General features: G+C 46.1%; 1 protein-coding gene across 1 annotated transcript in view; it reads left to right on the plus strand.

The window, feature by feature from the left end:
• NPAT (nuclear protein, coactivator of histone transcription) overlaps positions 1–21,115 on the plus strand; it is a 56,504-nt gene that overhangs the window by 16,882 nt on the left and 18,507 nt on the right. Inside the window, exons 5-15 of the mRNA XM_068266891.1 lie at positions 582–622; positions 3,306–3,530; positions 4,481–4,577; positions 4,653–4,764; positions 7,149–7,240; positions 8,290–8,374; positions 11,166–11,265; positions 11,371–11,478; positions 13,170–14,549; positions 15,623–15,738; positions 17,936–18,029. Coding sequence (XP_068122992.1) covers positions 582–622; positions 3,306–3,530; positions 4,481–4,577; positions 4,653–4,764; positions 7,149–7,240; positions 8,290–8,374; positions 11,166–11,265; positions 11,371–11,478; positions 13,170–14,549; positions 15,623–15,738; positions 17,936–18,029 — 2,450 coding nt within the window. The remainder of the gene's footprint in view (positions 1–581; positions 623–3,305; positions 3,531–4,480; positions 4,578–4,652; positions 4,765–7,148; positions 7,241–8,289; positions 8,375–11,165; positions 11,266–11,370; positions 11,479–13,169; positions 14,550–15,622; positions 15,739–17,935; positions 18,030–21,115) is intronic.

Consider the following 21,115-nt stretch of genomic DNA (forward strand, 5'->3'; position numbering starts at 1 on the left):
CTGATGTGCAAGGTAATGTTCATGTTTCCTTATGGCTCAAGTGAGATATTACTGGTTAATGGAGTGCTGACCCGGAAGCAGTTACGGGGTCCTCGCCATTTTTAAATGGAGGACGGAGAATTTCATTGGTCACAGTGGTAAAACGGGATGTGGGAGATGTATGGGAGCAAGAAAATGTGCATAATAATCTTGACAGTACTTTTCACCTCCTTTTTAGGTACTTTTACAATTGCAGACTGTTGAAAAGTTATTTAACCTCCCCAGCGTTCAATTTCCCCAGGATTTCTGTGCAAACAGTGATAAAATTTATTTTTAAAACTTTTTTTTTTCTGTAACTTGCCAAAATGTGTCAAGCAAGGGTCTAGTATACAGTGCAGGAGAGTATTGATGTGTATGCATGTTTACACTGTTCACAGCATGTTTTTTTTGAACGGACATTTCTGTCCATACCGCTAGGGAGGTTAAAACAGAAGATGAATTGAATATGGGCGATATTATCAAAGCAAAATGACCTTGTGACCAAGTGGTGGTGTGGCTCTGTAGTAGAAATTTGTTGTAATCTGCAGTGTTTTGTTTTCCAGGTGTATGCAGGACTCTGCAGCCTTTCAAGTACATCAGAGAGGTATGTGGATGGCTTTGCAGAATATCAGCTTATACAAAATCCAAATGAACAGTTTCTTGTGTTTGAGCACCCCAGGATATCTAGTTTTTGTAAAGACCAAACTAGAAATCCAGAGAGTGAAATGGCTGCTGCAGATTGCTTTTTTCCTGTTAAAGGACAGCTGAAATAAGAGCAATATAGATGCTTCCATATTTATTTCCTTTTAAACAATGCACTTTTCCTTCCCAGGCTATCCTGCTGAGCCTCTGCCTCAGATACTTTTAGCCATAGACCCTGAACAAGCAGGCAGATTAGATGTTTCTGAGAAAATCTGACCAGATTAGCTGCATGCTTGTTTCTGGTGTGATTTAGACACTACAGACCAGAAGGATCAGCAGAACAACTAGGCAACTGGTATTGTTTCAGGCTGCTTTCACAGTGGGACGTTAAAGTCCCACGTTACAGCAGCAGCCTGTAATGCAGCCCAACTCACAGTAATGAAAAATCAATGTGCTGTTCACAGTGCGTTACATTGTAGGGCTACACCTTGAATGAAAGTGCAGCATGCTGTGCGTTATACTGGGCTTTAGTTGCGTTTGACTGCTTGCACATGCTCAGTGACTAGCCAAATGGCTAATATTCACTGCACTGTGGTGGACTCAGTGTTTCTAGTTCAAGAAGCAGATAGTAGTGGCACTCCCTATAATGATACAAATAATACGTGGGAGAAACCAATTGAAGCTGTAAGGTACTCTTCGCCTCCACTAACCCTGTAATGAGATCGGAAGGATGCTGGGACATGTGCTCCGACAAATTTCATGGAAGGAAGGAAACAGCAGAAGTATACACAAAGAAACAGAGGCGTGCACCAATGTCCTATAAGTAAATCTTGCCTTTTAATCCTTCAGATCGATTCCATACAGTAGGGTAAACATCAGTGTATACTTGAATATATGTCATACATACTGATTGTGGTGGCGGTGATCCGGTGGGTGCTCAGGGTGTGGAAAGGTCGGCGACGGCCGTTTCGCGTCCAACAGGACGCTTGGTCACGCTGTGTTCCACATACTCAATGTTGTCCGGATCATGAATGAATCATGCATTTGATCCGGATCTTTTTTGTGAGTCGAATCATCCGGATCATCACAATGAACGATTCGGTTCACAGTGGATGTCTTTCTGGAAGAAACAAGAACATACAGAATGTACAGTGCAGGGAAAGTCCTGTCCTGCTAGTCATTTCACCCCCAGTCTGCTTCCCTAGTAAAATGATTCAAATGATTTGGTTCAAAGATCCAGATCTTTTCATTGATCCGATTCGAATCATCCGAATCCTTGAAAAGATCCGAACTTCCCATCACTATCCTGGAGCGGCTGTTCTATCAGTATAGGTAGAACGAAAACAGCGCACCAAGAGCCGCATAACGCGTCTCAATCTGAGGTCCAACTTCAACACCACCATGTGTTGCGTTAGGGGCACGTTATGCAACCTTAATGTCCCGTAAAACGCAACGTCTTGGTGGGAAAGAGCCCTAAAAGGAAATTCATATGATAGACTCTGACTTCAGGTGCCCTTTAGTTTTCTTCAGTATGTTCTGCTTTATAACAAGGTAATGACCGACCTCCCCACCATCATACTCTGGCACTTCAGCTTACCCATCGACTGGCCTCACACCTCTGCCACCATACAGCTACTATTCTTTACCGACTCCCCCAGCCTCTCTCAATGCACAAACTCCCCCACCAACTGCGCCAGTTATACTCTTGACCTTATATTCTCAGTCTACCTCCCTCAGCAACCTGTGCATCACACATGTTCCTAACTCTGACCATCACCTTCTCAACTTCACCATCTCCCCATCTACCCCTTCCCTCTTCCAGCCTGGTCGATGTCAGAGAGACCTACGTAATCGCAGGCCCACTCCTCTTCCTCTTTCCCACCCTCGCATGCCCCAAACAAGCGGCAAAAAAATCTCGCTCTTCCCACCACTCCTCAAACTACTCCCTAACCTCCCTACTTCCGTTTTGCCTCTAAACTTCTCAAACGCCTGGTCCACCAACACATTACCCAATACCACAACACCAATTCCCCGCTTGACCTCCCACTATCTATATTCCGACCTGCATACTCAACAGAAATGCCAAGGTGGTCAATGCCCTTACCTTTGCCAGGGCTAAAGGCAGTATCTCCATCCTGCTCCTTACCCTGCTGCAGATGCTACTCCGTCTTTCCTCCTCCCTTCTTCCTAGTCACAGAACGCATTAGTCACCCATTGCTTAGAAATACATTAATATAGCATATCTGAATCAGTCCCTGAGCTTAACCCGTTGTGTTGTATTGGAGAAGATGACCTTGATTGGTCCCCACTGTGTCACCCAAAGGAGTCAGTTTGATCCCGACAGGCAGTGCAAATTGTGGAGAAATGGTGCATAGATGTGCAGCTTAACAGCTATGCTATTTACAATTCAGATGACATGCCAATATTATAAGATGGAGTTCACAACTTTAGTGCAAGTATATTGATTAGTGCACCATGGTACGTGATACTGTGCATATAAATAAAAGAATGCATCTGACACGTAAGTAAAATAAAGCAAAAGCTTTAGTGACTAGGATTTTTTTTGGTTTTTAAGTACAGGTATTTAATGACACAGGTGAGTTGGTGTGATTATATTGTGCCATGGTTTTGTTCTCTCTCTACAGTCCGCACAAGAAAAGGGATAGATGATCGAATGCGTCAGAAACTGCTGTGCACCTCTGTTCCAGCTTCACCAGTACTGCATCCTGTGATCCACCAGACCTCTACGCCTGTATTGGCCACACAGTACATCCTGCAGCCTATAAACACCCCAGTTGCCTCACAGTCTGTCAGCAGCATGCTGTTTAATGGTCAGCCCACTATGCAAAGCAACAGCCCTCTAAGCAGCAGTAAGTATATCGGTGCATATTGCTTAAAGAGGAACTGTCACGAAAATCTTAAAATTTAAAACGCATACAAATAAGAATTACGTTTCTTCCTGCGTAAAATGAGGCATAAATTACTTCTATCCTATGTTGCTGTCACTTACAGTAAGTTGTAGAAATCTGACAGAACCAACAGGTTATGGGCTAGTCCATCTCTCCATAGAGGATTCTCAGCATGGCCTTTATTTTTTATAAAGACACTCCCTGAAAAAAGATTTATACAAAGATACTGGCCAGCCTCCCTGCTCACTGTACATTTTTTTTTGGCAGTTGGACGGAGCAACTGCCATTCACTAAGTGCTTTTTGAAAATAAAGAAATCCCTGTGAACTCCCCATGAGGAGTTGGGCTAGTCCAAAACCTGTTGGTTCTGTCAAATTTTTACAACTTACTGTGACAGCAACATAGGAGAAAAGTAATTTATGGCTCATTTTACTCTGGAAGAAACTTAATTCTTATTTGTATGTGTTTACGTATATTTTCAATTTTAAGATTTTTGTGACAGAGGTCCTTTAACCACTTTAGGATTTCTGGTACGCATACCTACGCCCCTTTAAACTTCACGTGCGGTTCAGGGGGGTAGATATCCGTACTGCTACCTTACCGTCGCGTTCACAATCTCTGCACCGTTTTCGGTTGATCCACCGTCGCAGCCCCCTCCATCTGTGATCGGGATGTGAGAATTTTTTATTCTCAATCCCGATCACCATTCGCGTGTATTCCAAGAGCTTGATAATGTCACACAAGCTCTCAGACTGACACTTCCTGTTCTTCCGTGTTCTATTAATAGAAACATGGTCTCAGTAGCACCACCTTGTGGCCAAAAAGTAAAAATACACCTAATTATACCAGTATACTGTTTTACATAGAAAGTTTATTATCTTTTCATGAACACTTGCCATTTTTATCTGATAGTTGTGAGCTCTACGCAGACTGTTTCTGTAGCCTCCACACAAAGAAAGCAAACGACTACTACAACGACCGCTACGTCATCGCCAATGAGACGCAAACAGTGAGTGCCGCCTCCTCAAGATTTTGATATTGTTCCCCTCCCTCGTTCTTTAATGGGGTGTTTGTGTTGTTGCAGAGACAATCGGAGGAGGAGAATACCAGCCGCCAGCTCCAGCAGCACAGCAGCAGAGAGAGATGCAGGGCTAGACGCGGACGCAATGCAAGGCCTTATTGATGATGGCTTTCCAGTAAGTAGATACACTTCACCAAGCAGCAGTCATAGTAAGCACAATATATCTACAGAGCACAGTTCACATTTGAAGACTAATTCTAAGATGACAAAAATAAAACTTGACCACTAGTTATATCTGTTATTGTAATTAATCTTCAAATACTGCCCCAGCCCCATGAATAATCTGTCCGCCTTATTTATATAAAACCTTTTAACCATCTAATGCCGGCCATACATTAGCCGATTTTTCCTGTCAGTATACAGGGCTTGAAATCGGTAAAGCAAACGTTGCCCGATTGATTGCCGCCTGAAAGTGTTTCACGCAGGCCGGAACATTTTGCTAGCTCAGGAGAGCGTGTCTAGCGGCATCCCATTTGGCGATGACTGACGCAAAGTAACGTCAGAGCTCTCACGTGGCCCATTGGTGTATTTCTTCCTGGGACCGGTGCTTTAACTTCACGCCACGGGTCTCCTCCTCCCCGTGTCTGCTTCTCTTACGTGTCATGTGACACAAGCCAAAGTTCAAACACTAGAGGTCCTTCAGCATACACCTGACCTTGAGGACCTCTAGTGTTTGAACTTTGGCTTGTGTCACATGACATGGAAGAGGAGACTGGTAGGAGAAGACCCACAGCATCAAGTTACAGCACTGGATCTGGGAGGAATGCGCCAGTGGGACAGGAGAGAGCTTGGCTGCCAGCAGCGGGGAGCACAGATGGGGAAGGTCTGGGAAGTGAGGCAGGTGGCGGCTACATAGATTTTCAGTAGATTTCTTGCTGAATTTGATAAAAGATCTGTGTGTGGGCAGCCAATGGACTCCTATAGATAGCCACCAGATCGATCACCAGATAAATCCATAGAAGCGATACTCGCATTGCGCGGCCCTACAACAAGGACCCTTTTGATGTTGAGGGTGTATTGTACATACAGTACACACTCAACAGTGTTCTCCGCCGATTTATTTTCCAGCTGGGTGGCATGAAAAAGTAGCCGGGTGGGGCGCAACCAGGGGAATGCAGGGCTGGTGCTTCTCTGCTTATAGCATAGGAGGAGGAGAGCTGATGACTGCTGGGTGCTCCCCAAAAGTATCCGGGTGAGGCACCCGGCTAAAAGAGCCTGGGGAGAACACTGCTCAATATCAGAATATGATTGTCCAGTTCCCAGGGAATAGAAGACTGGGCAATTGTCTACTGTATATGCACTACACGCTCATCAACATCAAAAGGGACCCCCGATGTATCGCTTGTATGATCTTTTACTCATTGTGTGTTCTGAAATAATAAATTGCTTTCTATAATAATACTGAACATTTTATGTGGTGGTCACCGGTTTGTGTATGAGCACCGGGTGACTACAGGCAGACCACCATTGGACTCATGTCCAGTGTTCTCTCCAGGCTCTTTTAGATGGGTGCTCCACCCGGCTAGTTTTGGTGAGCACCCGGCTGTCATCAGCTCACCTCCTCCTCTGCTATAAGCAGAGAAGCGCCAGCCCTGCATTCTGTTATCTCGCCCCACCTGGCTACTTTTTCATGCCACCCTGGCTGAAAAAAAATTCTGGGGAGAACACAGTGTCTGGATATTCATGCTGAGGGTTCTATACTATCCTTTGCTATACCCAAGGTGGACGTGTCAACTTCTGGCTGCTGTTGGTTGTGAAGGAGTTTTTCTGGTTATGGACTGTGGACCGCTTGTATACTACTACAAACATAGTAAAGAGGCTATTTCATGATTTGATATTAAAATGCATTGTTCATTATTGTGCATGCTTGATCAGTTTTTAGTTAACCTATGCTTTAATCAGAGAGAGAGAGAGAGAGAGAGAAACTTCTCTTGTCTTCCCTATACAATTAATAGGCTGGGCAGGGCTTGTGATGCTGTCCATTAAAGAGGACCTGTAAGCAAAAAAAAAAAAGTTGCCTTGGGAGCAGGGCTGTGGAGTTGAAGTTGGAGTCGGGGCAGTTTTGGGCACCCGGAGTCGGAGTTGTGGTTTCAGAAACTGAGGAGTCGGAGTTGGGAGTCGGAAGATTTTTGTACCGACTCCACAGCCCTGCTTGGGAGGGGGAAGCCTCCTCACTATAGGGGATCCAGCGCTGGGATCCCTGAAGATCTCCTTGTCAGGGGTATGTCGGCGTGTGTGTCTGGGCATTAGGGGCTCCGGCGGAAATAATTGAGCCTGATTGGGTTCGCTCCACTGCGCAGATGCTCCGCCTTTTTTCATGACAGGTTTTCTTTAATTTCTTTATAGATGATGTTACTATGTTCTCTTACCTGAGATTATTCCAGATAGGAACAGGGGTCAATAACAATAAGATTGTTACCGCTTAACACACTATCCAAATCTAAAATGAAGTGTAACTTCAGTAAAAAAAATTTAAGTGGAATAACATTTTCTTTTCAGCAACTGGTGATAGAAAATGCCAGAGAAAAGATCTTAAGTAACAAATCTCTGCAAGAGAAGTTGGCTGAGAACATTAACAAGATCCTTGCAAGGTAAGCGAGAGCCTCTATGGGTGCATTCTTTACACTAAAGTTCAGTATGTGATAAATGTGCAACCAACCTTTGGCTCTGTAGCAGAGATAAAGCTGAATGTAGTACCGTATATACTCGCATATAAACCGACCCGCTAATAAGCCGACCCCCCCACTTTTACCTGAAAAAAAAAAACACAGGAAAAAATGATTGACCCCCATATAAGCCGGGGGTAGGAAATGCTGGATTGGTGCAGGCCGCGTGATCCCCCCCCCAGTGTGTCCCAGTATAGCTAGTATACTGCCCAGTATGGGTACATAGTGCCTCAGTATAGCTAGTAAAGTGCCCCAGTATAGCTAGTATAGTGCCCAGTATAGGTAGGTAGTGTGCAGTATAGCGCCTGCTCCCCCTGCGGCCACCGCTGCTATTACCTGCTCAGCCATCGGCCGCTCCCTCTAAACCGGGTTCCCCTCTCCATGCGTATAAGTGTTTCACAGCAGCGCACCCGGCGCTGCTGCTGTGAGGAGGCAGGAAAGAGCGCAGCTTCCTGTAGCAGCGATGTGTATCGCTGTTACCAAGGGAACCGCTCTTTCCTGCCTCGTCACAGCAGCAGCGCCGGGTGCGCTGCTGTGAAAAACTTATACGCATGGAGAGGGGAACCCGGATTAGAGGAAGCGGCCGCTGGCTGAGCAGGTAATAGCAGGGGGTGGTGGTGGGGGGGGGGGGGGTTTGGGGGGGCCGCGGACCACCGACCACCACGGACCAAGACTCGCATACAAGCCGACCCCCAACTTTTGGCCCCCTTTTTGGGGGTCAAAAATTTGCCTTGTATGCGAGTATATACGGTATATATTGTTCTATAATGTAGTTGGTCTACACCTACTACAAATGTGTGCAGGTAGCATTGGGCATTTGGGTAATGCACTAAGCTGTAATGTATGGGAGGGATGACGTAGAACCGTCTCTGCTCTCAGCCTTTTGTACTGACCATTCCACCACTGCGTATTACTGTGAAAGAACTACAAAGATCTGTATACTGACTCTCACCCTGTGTATTCTCCTTTTGAAGTGATTCTGCTGCACAAACCTCCAAACAAGGAGATGGAGTCTCTGTTGAACAAGATACTTCTATTGATGAGATCCTCGGTTTACAGGTAATGCTATATTCTGGAACTGAAAGGACAACTATTGCGAAATGTATAAGGAATAAAACTAAAAGTTATTGATACTGAAGAAAAAGCTAGTCGTAGTAGTAGTAGGAAGAGTAAAAGGTTAGCAGTTAATAAATAATTAACGACTGTTGTTTAGAGTAAAAGTCTGCATCTGACGCTCACACTGATTGCTTATGGGAGGCTTTACTGAGGGGTGTGGGGGAGAAATGAATCATCGTTTTGATGCAAGTAAAGATTCCCCTCTCCTTGGGATGATAGTCATTGGACCATCCCAACAGCATTTTCAACTAGCAGGAGCACTGTAGTAAAAGTGTCATCTGCTTGTGATGCAGAGATGGAGCAGCTGAAGGACCCCTCTTCAGTTTCACACGAGCACAAGAGGTACTGTAACACTGAAGCCACTTTCATCAGCTCTTCTGTGTACAGAGGCTGTCCGCTGCTGTGCTTGTGTGAAACTGGAGTCACAGCTGTTACGTCTCTGCATCACTTCCAGAAAGCAGATAATCGTTTTACTACAGTACTCATGGGAGCTGAAAATGCTGTTGGGTCCAATGACTATCAGTTCAAGGAGAGAGGACTCTTTACTTGCATGAAAAAAGATTATTAATTGCTCCTCCACAGCCCGCAGTAAAGCCTCCCATGAGCCGATGGTAAGAGCGTCAGATGCAGACGGTCATATTAATCTAAACAGCAGTGATTTATTTTATTCTATTAACTCTTTACTCTTCCTACTGCTAACTTTTTCTTCAGCATCAATAATTTTTAGTTTTATTTTTTTATACATTTTGCAATAGTGGTCCTTTAAACTTTTTTATTTTTTTGTTGGTTCAGTTAACTATCCTGTTTATTTTATTTCCTGTTAGTGTTGAGTTCTGGAGTCTTCATATTATCCTAATGATTATTTATGTAATTTATATAGCGGCACTGTCTTCTGGGGCTTTGTACAGTTATGATACACGCAGTCAATGCATATACTTTACTTATATAAGAAGAAAATGCAGATAGTACAAAACATGACGATTGCTTAGAGAAATGGAATGAATTTGAAAAATTGATTTGTTAAAGAGAACCCGAGGTGGGAATCTTAGAGTTAAATCTATACACAGAGGCTGGGTCTGGCTATAGTGCCCAGCCTCTGTTGCTAGTTGAATATTCCCTAAATCCCCCCTGTGCTCTGCACGAGCCCATAAATTACAGCCACGCTGTCTGGCTCTGTTTACTTTTCTAGTGTCACTCACGCTGCTCCCCCGCCTCCTGCAGAGCGCAGTTCCCTGCCCGAGTCCCTTCTCTCTAATCAGCGGCGAGGGAAGAGACGTGGGCAGGGATCGGCGCTCTGCAGGAGGCGGAGGAGCAGCATGAGTGGCACTAGAATGGTAAACAGAGCCTGCTGCGACACGCTCAGTGTCGCCAGCGCGGCTGTAATTTATGGGCTTGTGCAGAGAGCAGGGGGGATTTAGGGAATATTCAACTAGCAACAGAGGCTGGGCACTATAGCCAGACCCAGCCTCTGTGTATAGATTTAACTCTAAGATTCCCACCTCGGGTTCTCTTTAATGCATAATCTGTTAGCAGGCTTTTTACAAGGGTAAAAAAACCATTCATGGCAACTTTTTCTGCTCCCAGTACCCACATTGGGGTTGATTCATAAGGCATTACCGCATCCGGTAATGCTCACAACAGCTAACTTTACCGAGCACCCAGCAAAATGTCAGTTCATGAAACCAGTTACCGCATGAAAAGCTGAAATTCCTGAGCAGTGAGGTAAATTACCGCCTTGTGTGGTGAATACCTCAACACATGTCAGTAAATGTCAATTCATACAGATTAGAGCAGGCGGTATTCTCCTTGCCATTACCGTCTACTTTGAAGAGGTGATGAGAGAGTGATAACAGCAGTGTTAATGGAGACAGACCTCCCAGGCGGCAGCAGCAGCGAGAGCGAAACAAACAAGGCTTACTGTGAATACCTTAGACTGTGTTTTTAACCTCTTGGGTACCTGTTTTCAGATGTGTATTTCACATCCAAAAGCCTGCATGTGTAACATTTATTGAAGTTCTCTAAGCTGTGGCAATTAGATTGTTTAGAAAGACTAACAGACAGATTTGGCGCAGATTCAGGGCAAACAGAGGCAGTATAACAAAAAATGCACATCTAAAGGGAAGTTGGGGATGCCTCTTTTATTGTAATGCTGTCTGTCTCTGCAGAAATGTATCAAATCAGCCAGCTACTCATTAATGTATCAACTCAGCCAGCTACTCTTCTCATTACCGACACTTTAGTTCGGTAAGGCTCGGTTCACATTGAGCAGTACGCATCCGCTCCTGCGCTGCGTTCCGCTCCGCTCAGCTTCAGAGCGGAAGGATCGTGCAGGTCGGGAACGTCTGCTCCAACGAGCAGACCGCAGGAAGCTGAATTGAGTAGAACATAGCAATGTGAACTTTCCCATCAGGAAAGCATTGCTTCTGCTGCTGCGTTCCGCTCATCTGAGCGGAAAGTAAGCTATTTTAGGCTCAATGTGAACCGAGCCTAAAACACCGCATTACTACCACACCTGTCAAGATTTTTATGTACTGGCACACAGAAGTCTAAAATACCGAATGCAGTATTTTCCTGACGAGATTTATTTTTATTTTTTTTTTACCGCAAAGCCTTTTATGAATGGTGGCCCCAAAGTGACATTTTTTATTTATGCCGGAGGTCTGCTTTACTAATATGTTTACATTTGAAAATGAATGAAAGGTTGTCATTTAATTTATTACTCCTCAACCAATAGGGAGGAGAGATTCACATGAGTGAGGAGGCAATAAACGATATCCTGGTCCAGACCGAGCTTGACCCGGATTTCCAGGAGCTCTATGATCTATTTGCATGCGGTAAGTATGAGAGGAGGATATGGAGCTACAGTGGTGGCTGTAAGCTTGGCTTCTGCTGACTACTAGTGAATGTGATAGTGATCTGTCATGCTCTGCTCTTCCCAGTTTCAACCAAGACACCCAAAATTCCATCTCGTGACCCTCCGCCCCAGAGCACAGAAGCAAAGAGCAGCGGCAGCGAGAAAAGTAAAAAGCAGGATAACATGGAAGAAGGTGAGCATCAAGGTGTTTTTTTAGAAATAAAATTCGGTTTGTGTTGGAGATTGCTTTGATATTTAGGACAGTATCATTATTCTGTCTGAGAAAGTGTAATTTACTAACTTGTTCTGTGGTATAAAGGGGACCCGAACTCTTGCACAGCACACAATAAAAAGTTTTCATAGATGCCAAGAAATTCATTGTTCTGTGTGTTTTTAGGTAGATCAGCCTCTTTAGCGGTTTTCAGCAAGTGTCATTTGGGGCTGTGCTCTGTGATAAGTAAACACTGAAGTTTAACCATTTCTGAGCTCAGGATTGTGCAGGAAATTAACACTTTATTGCTTTTTTAGGATTTCCATAAATTTTAATGATTCCCCCCCCCCCCCCCCCTGAATATTATCATGCAGTGGCTTATCTTTAAAAGCAGAGATGAAGTTTACTTCCTCTCTTGTCCTTTGATTTCTGAAACCTTCTACAGAACAGATCTAAAGGTAGCCATACACTGGTCGATTTGCCATCAGATTCGACCAACAAATAGATCCTTCTCTGATCGAATCTGATCAGAGAGGGATCGTATGGCTACCTTTACTGCAAACAGATTGTGAACCGATTTCAGCCTGAAACCGATCACAATCTGTTGTGGTGGTGGTGCTGCTGCCGCCGCTCCCCCCGCCCGCATACATTACCTGCTCCGCCGGCGCGACTCCAGTCACCAGGTCTCTGCTGTCTCTCCGCTCTGGTCTCCAGGTCCGGCATGCTTTACTTCTTCCTGCCCGGCAGGAAGTTTAAACAGTAGAGCACCCTCTACTGTTTAAACTTCCTGCCGGGCAGGAGGAACTGAAGCATGCCGGAGACCAGCGCGGACACGGAGCAGCGGTGACGGGGGGTAGTCGCGCCGGCGGAGCAGGTAATGTATTGCCGCTCTACTGCGTCGGTCGTCGGGCACTCGAACGCCGCTAGCGACACGCTCCCTACCCACGGGCGACGGACGGTAATTTTCCGCACGGAGCGATCGACGGGATCGGACGAAATGGATCGAAATTCGGCGTGTAGCGCGAACGATTGGCAGCAGATTCGATCCCAGTGATCTGCTGTCGAAACGGCGGCAAATCGGGCCAGTGTATGGCCAGCTTTAGAGCTGACTTTCCAGCTTCTGGGCAGCATATTAGTTCTAGGTCACTAGAATTTACTCTGTAAGATAACTAGTCTGCAATGGTCAGTTACAGCTTTCCTAATAGGCACTTAGGTTAGTTATTGATTGACTTACTTGCCTTTCCTGAAATGGAGGTGAACCTGAACTCTTGCACAGGACAGAAGGAAAACCTAAACAAATGCACCCTGTGGGTATTTAGTGACTTTAGCCTGTCTAATTCCCCCTCATCTGTGACTAATCACCAGTGTAATTTGATCTCTCAGCTGTCAGCTGGTTGCCTCGGCAGAGCAGCTAATTTGTAAACACAGGCTGTTAAGCCTATGCCTTCTATGAAAGCAGGAAGTAGACACACTGCAGATTTGTTGCTGGATTAGTATCAGATGTAACAAAGAAATGTGTTTTTTTTAATTAAAGGTTATTATGCTTTTGCTTATCTTTTAGAGCAGAGAGGAAGTTCTGAGTTCAGGTCCACTTTAACCTGAAATTGCAGTTATATTTTTGTTCATATTGAAATTATGGAGCTATCCCGCTATTCACATATATCTTCCTTCAGGTTCCTCTAAAGAACAGATTGGAAATAAGATTGATGAATGCCCAAAGGAGAAAGAAGCTAGCTCCAAGTTGATTGAGCCATCCAGTTCAGAGATATCTTCATCGAAGACAGACGGCATTATTAATTCCCAGGAAATGTGTGTGAATGAGGCCACCATCACTTCAGGGATGCAACGTCCCAAAAGTGACAAGGTGTCTCCTGATTTGATTATCTCCATTGATAGTCCTGAAAGTGAGAACTTGGTGGACGATGGCAAGGAATCTCATGCGACTGTATTGGAGATTTCTTCTTCACAACCGATGGATGTCGAAATGGAGATCATTTCTTCTGCAGACGACGGTGCAGACGACTGTTGCTTCATTGTAGAGGATGTCTTACCTGATGTTCCATTAAGTAAAAACAGTGGAAAGTCCGTAAATGTGTGCCCAGAGGGCTCAGAACATGAGGAGCCAACAGTGGTGATCATCGGTGAGGAGACCACTAATGAGAAGGTCATGGAAACGTCACAGCAAGAGAGGACTGATAACCTTGTGACTATACAATCGCCTCCTCCTGCCCCCCAGAGTGATGTCATGGTGGTGCCATGTACATCGCCATTTGAGAACTCTTCTAGTGAACAGAATAAGGACAGTCAAAATATGGAGTCCTCGAAAGCAAGTCCTTTTAGTAAACCCCATGAGGATGATAGTGATGCAACTAATAAGCAGAATGATACAGAGCCAGAAACTTCTGAAAAGGATACAGTGTCTCAGGCTTCATCTGCCGTAAATGTTGACCTTGCAGCTCATGAGTCGGTGGTCTTCAGCACTGGTATTACTGCTCCAGATGGCACCCAGGCTAGTGATGATGCCTCAAGCATTGTGACTCTGAATATTATCACAGAAGACCTTCCCGAGGATTCAGAACTAAGTAGTGCAGTCAAAAGTCTCAGTGAAGATAATTGCACAACTATTATATTGTCGCCTTTAGTGAAAAGCCAAGACTTGAGGCTCGGGCCGGCACAGGGTGGTTCTTCTGGAGATGTTGTTGAGTCCTCCGTTACAGGAGAAAGTCAGTTCTTGGCTACATCTAGTAATGCTTTAATGAACTCTGTGAATGTCCAAAATGGAGACTGTACTGTTTATGCTGTGTCTGGGACTTCTGCTGCTGATGGGAGTGTCATTCAGCTGATGCCGACTTCTGGTTCAACATTTGCACCTTCTGGTAACCTTTTCATAAGTGCAGCAAATGGTGCGCCAGCCAAGCCTCCCAACATCATGATGCTGTCCAATAGTTCGGCTGTAAGTAATGGCCAGAAGCCGTCTAGTCTCTTTCAGACCCCTCCTAGGCCTGGCAGTGTGTACACTGTTGGACAGACTATATCTCCAAAGCTTTCCCAAGGTGAGTTCCTGGTGTAGAATCTAATTTTATTTCCTTTTGGGTCATTAAATACAGTGCGTCCGGAAAGTACTGTATTCACAGCGCATCGTTTTTTTTTCACATTTTATGTTACAGCCTTATTCCAAAATGGATTAAAATCATTTTTTCCTGAGAACTTTACACACAACATCCCATAATGACAATGTGAAAAAAGTTTTCTAATGTATTAAAAATTAAAAAAAAAATGGAGAAAGCACATGTACATAAGTATTTGCAGCCTTTGCCATGAAGCTCAAAATTGAGCTCAGGTGCATCCTATTTCCCCTGATCATCCTTGAGCTGTTTCAGCAGCTTAAGTGGCATCCACCTGTGGTAAATTCATGCCTTTCGCGCTCGCAGCCCTTGCCTTTCGCGCTCGCAGCCCTTGCCTTTCGCGCTCGCAGCCCTTGCCTTTCGCGCTCGCAGCCCTTGCCTTTCGCGCTCGCAGCCCTTGCCTTTCGCGCTCGCAGCCCTTGCCTTTCGCGCTCGCAGCCCTTGCCTTTCGCGCTCGCAGCCCTTGCCTTTCGCGCTCGCAGCCCTTGCCTTTCGCGCTCGCAGCCCTTGCCTTTCGCGCTCGCAGCCCTTTTCAAGCCTTTTCCTTGTGCATCCCTTGCCTTTACCGTGCGCAGGCCTTGTCTTTTCCGTGCGCAGGCCTTGTCTTTTCCGTGCGCAGGCCTTGTCTTTTCCGTGCGCAGGCCTTGTCTTTTCCGTGCGCAGGCCTTGTCTTTTCCGTGCGCAGGCCTTGTCTTTTCCGTGCGCAGGCCTTGTCTTTTCCGTGCGCAGGCCTTGTCTTTTCCGTGCGCAGGCCTTGTCTTTTCCGTGCGCAGGCTTTGCCTTTCCCGTGCGCAGGCCTTGCTTTTGCCATGCGCAGTACTTGAAATTTTGCACATGCATTTTAGTATTGTTCAGAACCGGTGTGTAATTATTTGCATCTTATAGCCTATCCCCAGTGACCACAATATATAGTATGTAAAACACTGTGGGAAAAATTCATGGGTTTTTTAAATACTAAAGATATGTTGTAACCCTCTTTTTGTTCCTTGTTTCGGTTTTAGGTTCCACAATTATACTGGCTTCACCTGTTCAGCCTATGTTGCAGGGGGTTATGGGAATGTTCCCAGTCTCGCTAGTTGGCCAGAGCAGTGGCACCTTTTCAGCACAGCCACATCAGGTAATAGGAATATTATGGCAAATGTTCCTGCTGAACCTAATAAAGTCTACAAAGCATCCTATTGTGGCTGAACAATTTTTGCTGTGTTTTCTTTTGTTGGTAGTTTTGTCTGGTGGGGAAAGGGGATAGATTTTTTTTTTTCCTTTTTCGTTTTGATGGAAGTCTGTGTCAGCATATAGAATTTCCTTCACAACCTTTCCTTAGGACCTCCAGATATAAGTATCCCATCTGACTGTGGGGTAAACTTTTATAAAAAAAAAAAAAAAGTGTGAGAATTGTAGCAATCCTTAACCCCCTTGGCGTGATTTTTTCCGGATTTTAGGGTCTAAAAGCGGTGCAATTTTTTTGCACCCTTTCAGACCCTAAATCCTGGAAACAAAATAACTCCCCTCCCTTGCTCCAGCTCTGCAGTTATGCCTCCATCCTCCGGAGGGTGGGGGGGGGCCTGCAACTCTAAAGTGAAATTGCCGGCTGTCGACAGCCGGCGATCTCACCAGGAGGAAGCAGAGCCCCGGAGGAAAGGAATAAGAATGGTGGCCGGCGTCGGGATCCCCCAGAAGGTATGTAGAAACACCCGCCGCGCACTGTACTCTGCACACAGCCTCCGGCAGCTATCCTGAGCAGAGGTCAGGATTACCGCTCTTAGCTGCGGTTTTCCGCCCCGACCCTAGCTCGGGATTACTGTCAAGGAGGTTAATCTGGCAGATGCCTCTGTTAAACCTCTGCGAACCAACTTCTGGATCACCTACGTCTCTGGTGGCCCAAGCCCCCCCCCCCGAGCACATACTTTTTGTGCTGTGGGGGCTAGATTCAGCAATGTTGCCCTTAGCGATTATTCCAAGTACATCCACGTCCTATTTAAATTATGTGGCGCATCGGCAGAGGATAAGGCCAATGGCAATCAAAGCAGCTGACATTGAACGTATCCCTCTTAGGTCAGTTGTCCTTTAAGCCTTTGAAACAGTCCACAAAACGAGGGCCAGCACCAACTTGAAAGTAATAATAGGCTATCTAACATCTAAAAGGTCACAGTTGTCAAGGTGGTGTCGATCTTCGTTTTGTGGACTGTGTATCAGCTCTGAGAAGCACCTGACATTGATCTTGGCACACTGAGCTAAATACATCCCATTGAGTGCTCCTTCCACTGTTATGTCCTGTAAGCTGCCTGCAACCAAAATTTTTTTATTTTTTTCGTGGTCATGTGATATGGGCGGAGCTGCTGTTGTGTTACTGAGCAGTGTTGCTCTCACGTGATTCAAATGAGCTTTATTTGCTGCAGCTGAGCGGCTGGATGTGGAGTGTTTAATTACCCATAATGCTACTGTCCGTACTGCGTTTTGAAAGAGCTTGCACGCGTCCTATTGGTTGCGTTGCAAGGCTCACTATGGCGCACTTCCTCCTTCCGGCTGCTCTGTCTTGTCAGTACCTTGTCAGGAATATAGTAAACCCCAATAATTAAATTACAGCCATAAAAGTTTTCCTAGCAGAATACAACTTCTGAGAGCAGGTAGGGATAGGAAAAGGTCAATAGTTTTTCACTTAGGGGCACTTAATAGGTTGCTAACTGAGCAGAGAAAACAAAACATTCATTCAACTTTGTAAAAGTTTAAATATAAAATAAAACCATGGGATTTATTATTATTATTATTATTTTTTTTAGGAGTAGGAGGATTAATACAAGTGTTTATTTTCACCTCTGGTTCACTTTAAGACTTCAACAGGGTGGTGCACAGAAACAACTGAGAAGATGGCAGGCTGCAGCTCAGCTGCGGCACACAAAGTTGCCAACAAGGACGCTTCTCGAGGATCTTATATGCATACTAGTGACCTTAGCCCGTTTAAAAATGGGCTAGGTCTGTCAGTAATCCACCGTGCGCGCGCACGCCCACTGCTCGCCTTGCGCACGTACACACGATTGCCGCTTCTGGCCCCGTCCTCCTCCGGATCTCTGCAGTGTCTCTGCGTCTTGTCCCTGCACATGCGCAGTGCTAAATAGCACTGACACACGGACAGACGCAGGGACACTTGCCTAGTATTAGGTAGGATAAAACAAATTCTGCCACAGTGCAGTTGGAGGATTACATTTAGAAAATCTTACCCCTCTTGCAGTGTTTATCACGCAGCATTTAGCTCACTGGTTTTCCAATTTCACTTGCTGTTGAAACCTGAAGTGTTTGAATTTTTTTTTCTCTTGTAGATTTTGCATGTTCCAATCTCCAAACCTTTGGTCCCAAAACTGCCTTTACCACCGAAATCTCAGAAACCTCCATCAAAACTTGCAGCAACTACAGGTATGGGAGAGACGCTTCTCTGACGCGTTAGTGTGTGGGTCGTTTCTGAAGTTTGCAATCGATCACAATCCGAATTAAGGTAGCCATACATCAGGCGATGATGGTTAGATTTGACCAAGAGACAGATCTCTCTGATGGAATCTGATCGGGAGAGATCTGTCAGCTGCCCATACACTGCAGGCCGATTCCCAATCGATTTTAGCATGAAATCTCTCTGTAATCGGCTGAGTCCACCGCATGCGCCGCCTCGCCGCTGTTCCTCAGTGTGTAAATGTGCATGTGTGCGTTAATACATTACCTGTCCTGTGTTGCAGTGCCCGTCCGTCTTCTGAACCCGCCGCTCTTCCATTAGCCACCTACACGCCGTCAGCGTGATGTCGGAGCTAATGGAGAAGCTGCGGATTCGGCCAACGGGTGGGCACTGCGACACAGGACAAGTAATGTATAAGCGCACACGTGTACATTGATGCGGTGGGGAAACGGCGTTGGGATTTCGTCACGTTCTTCGCTCGTTCCGATATTGCTCGCCATTACCGCCGTACACACCCGATCGAGCTAGTCGGCCCTACATCCTGCAGCATGTGCAACTGATTCATTTTGCCGCAAAATTGGTTGCAACGCCGATCTGGCATGCACTTGGTGGCACCGATTTTTATCCAATGGATGGTCAATCGGCCTCCAAGTCGCCTGATGTATGACCACCTTAACAGATGAGTACCGTATATACTGGAATACAAGTCAACCTGGTGTATAAGTCAGCTCCAATATTCAAACCTCTTAATCTGGAATTTTTTATTGACTTGAGTATAAGTCTACGAGCAAAGTTAATGGCTGCAGTTGGGGCTCAGGAGGGGTTAATGACTGCACTGCATACAGTATTGCAGCCATTAACCCCTCCTGTCCCTTAAAGCGGAATATAACCCTGCATTTCAACTTTGCTCTAAAACATTATTTAGGGCTGGTGCACACCAAAACCCGCTAGCAGATCCGCAAAATGCTTGCAGATTTTTAAACGCTTTTTTTTATTTTTATGAGGCGTTTTGCTAGCGTTTTGCGGATTGCTGCTGCGGTTTTCAGTATAGTAGATTTCATATATTGTTACAGTAAAGCTGTTACTGAACAGCTTCTGTAACAAAAACGCCTGCAAAACCGCTCTGAACAGGCGTTTTTCAGAGCGGTTTGCGTTTTTCCTATACTTAACATTGAGGCAGAAACGCATCCGAAATCCAAAAAATGCCTCACCCAGGCATTTTTCGTTTCTGCAAAACGCCTGCCGCTCTGGTGTGCACCACCCCATTGAGATACATTGACCAAGCAGATCCGCAGCCGCAAGCGGATCTGAAAACGCCCAAAAAGCCGCTCGGTGTGCACCAGCCCTTACAGCATATTATATGCAACCAGCATTTTTTTTTTTTTTACTAGACCAGCATTGGAAGGGTTACACACAGGGCTTTAACCATCCTGGCGGTATGGACGAGCTCAGCTCGTCCATTACCGCCGGAGGCTGCCGCTCAGGCCCTGCTGTGCCGATTTGCACCAAATAAAGAGCAGCACACGCAGCCGGCACTTTGCCAGCCGCGTGTGCTGCCCGATCGCCGCCGCTCTGCGGCGATCCGCCGCGAGCAGCGGCGAAAGAGGGTCCCCCCAGCCGCCTGAGCCCTGCGCAGCCGGAACAAATAGTTCCGGCCAGCGCTAAGGGCTGGATCGGAGGCGGCTGACGTCAGGACGTCGGCTGACGTCCATGACGTCACTCCGCTCGTCGCTATGGCGACGGTGTAAGCAAAACAAGGAAGGCCGCTCATTGCGGCCTTCCTTGTTTATTATGGGCGCCGAAGGCGATCGGAAGAACGCCTCCGGAGCGCCCTCTAGTGGGCTTTCATGCAGCCAACTTTCAGTTGGCTGCATGAAATAGTTTTTTTTTTATTTAAAAAAAACCCTCCCGCAGCCTCCCTGGCGATCTTATCAGAACGCCAGGGTGGTTAAAGTTCCTGGAGAGAAATGCAGATGCATCCGAAGTCTAGATAGATACATTTAAGCAAAACAAAATGTAACAACTGTGGAATGTGACTCACTCTCTCTGACTGTGCAGGAGTTGGAGGACAGCCAAAGAGTGTGTAACATTCCTCACTTGTTACATTTTGTGTTGCTTAAATGTATCTATCTAAACTTCGGCTGTGGGGAGCAGTTCTCTCCAGGAACTTTAAAGCTCTGTGTGTAACCCTTCCAATGCTGGTCTAGTAAAAAAAAAAAAAATGCTGGTTGCATATAATATGCTGTAAATAATGTTTTAGAGCAAAGTTGAAATGCAGGGTTATATTCCGCTTTAACCACCCTGGCGTTCTGATTAAATCGCCAGGGTGGCTGCGGGAGGGTTTTTTTTAAATAAAAAAAAAACTATTTCATGCAGCCAACTGAAAGTTGGCTGCATGAAAGCCCACTAGAGGGCGCTCCGGAGGCGATCTTCCGATCGCCTCCGGCGCCCAGAATAAACAAGGAAGGCCGCAATGAGCGGCCTTCCTTGTTTTGCTTATATCGTCGCCATAGCGACGAGCGGAGTGACGTCATCGACGTCAGCCGACGTCGTGACGTCAGCCGCCTCCGATCCAGCCCTTAGCGCTGGCCGGAACTTTTTGTTCCGGCTACGCTGGGCTCAGGCGGCTGGGGGGACCCTCTTTCGCCGCTGCTCGCGGCGAATCGCCGCAGAGCGGCGGCGATCAGGCAGCACACGCGGCTGGCAAAGTGCCGGCTGCGTGTGCTGCTTTTTATTTCATTAAAATCGGCCCAGCAGGGCCTGAGCGGCAGCCGCTGGCGGTGTTGGACGAGCTGAGCTCGTCCAGACCGCTCAGCTGGTTAAGGGACAGGAGGGGTTAATGGCTGCAATACTGTATCCAGTGCAGTCATTTAAGTGCAGCCAATACCTCCTCCAGGCCCCCAAGTGCAGCAATTATTCACTCCCTTTTATGCAGCCCAGTATTGCCCTTCTGCCCCTTTCCTTGTTAGTTGTTGTGGCCAGGACTTTCAGACCTGTGTTTTCTTGGCATTTCATTTCCTCAGAGTATCACTTACCACTGGGTACATTGCTGCAA

Source organism: Hyperolius riggenbachi, chromosome 2, assembly GCF_040937935.1.
Source record: "Hyperolius riggenbachi isolate aHypRig1 chromosome 2, aHypRig1.pri, whole genome shotgun sequence".
In the NCBI taxonomy this organism is placed as follows: Eukaryota; Metazoa; Chordata; class Amphibia; order Anura; family Hyperoliidae; genus Hyperolius; species Hyperolius riggenbachi.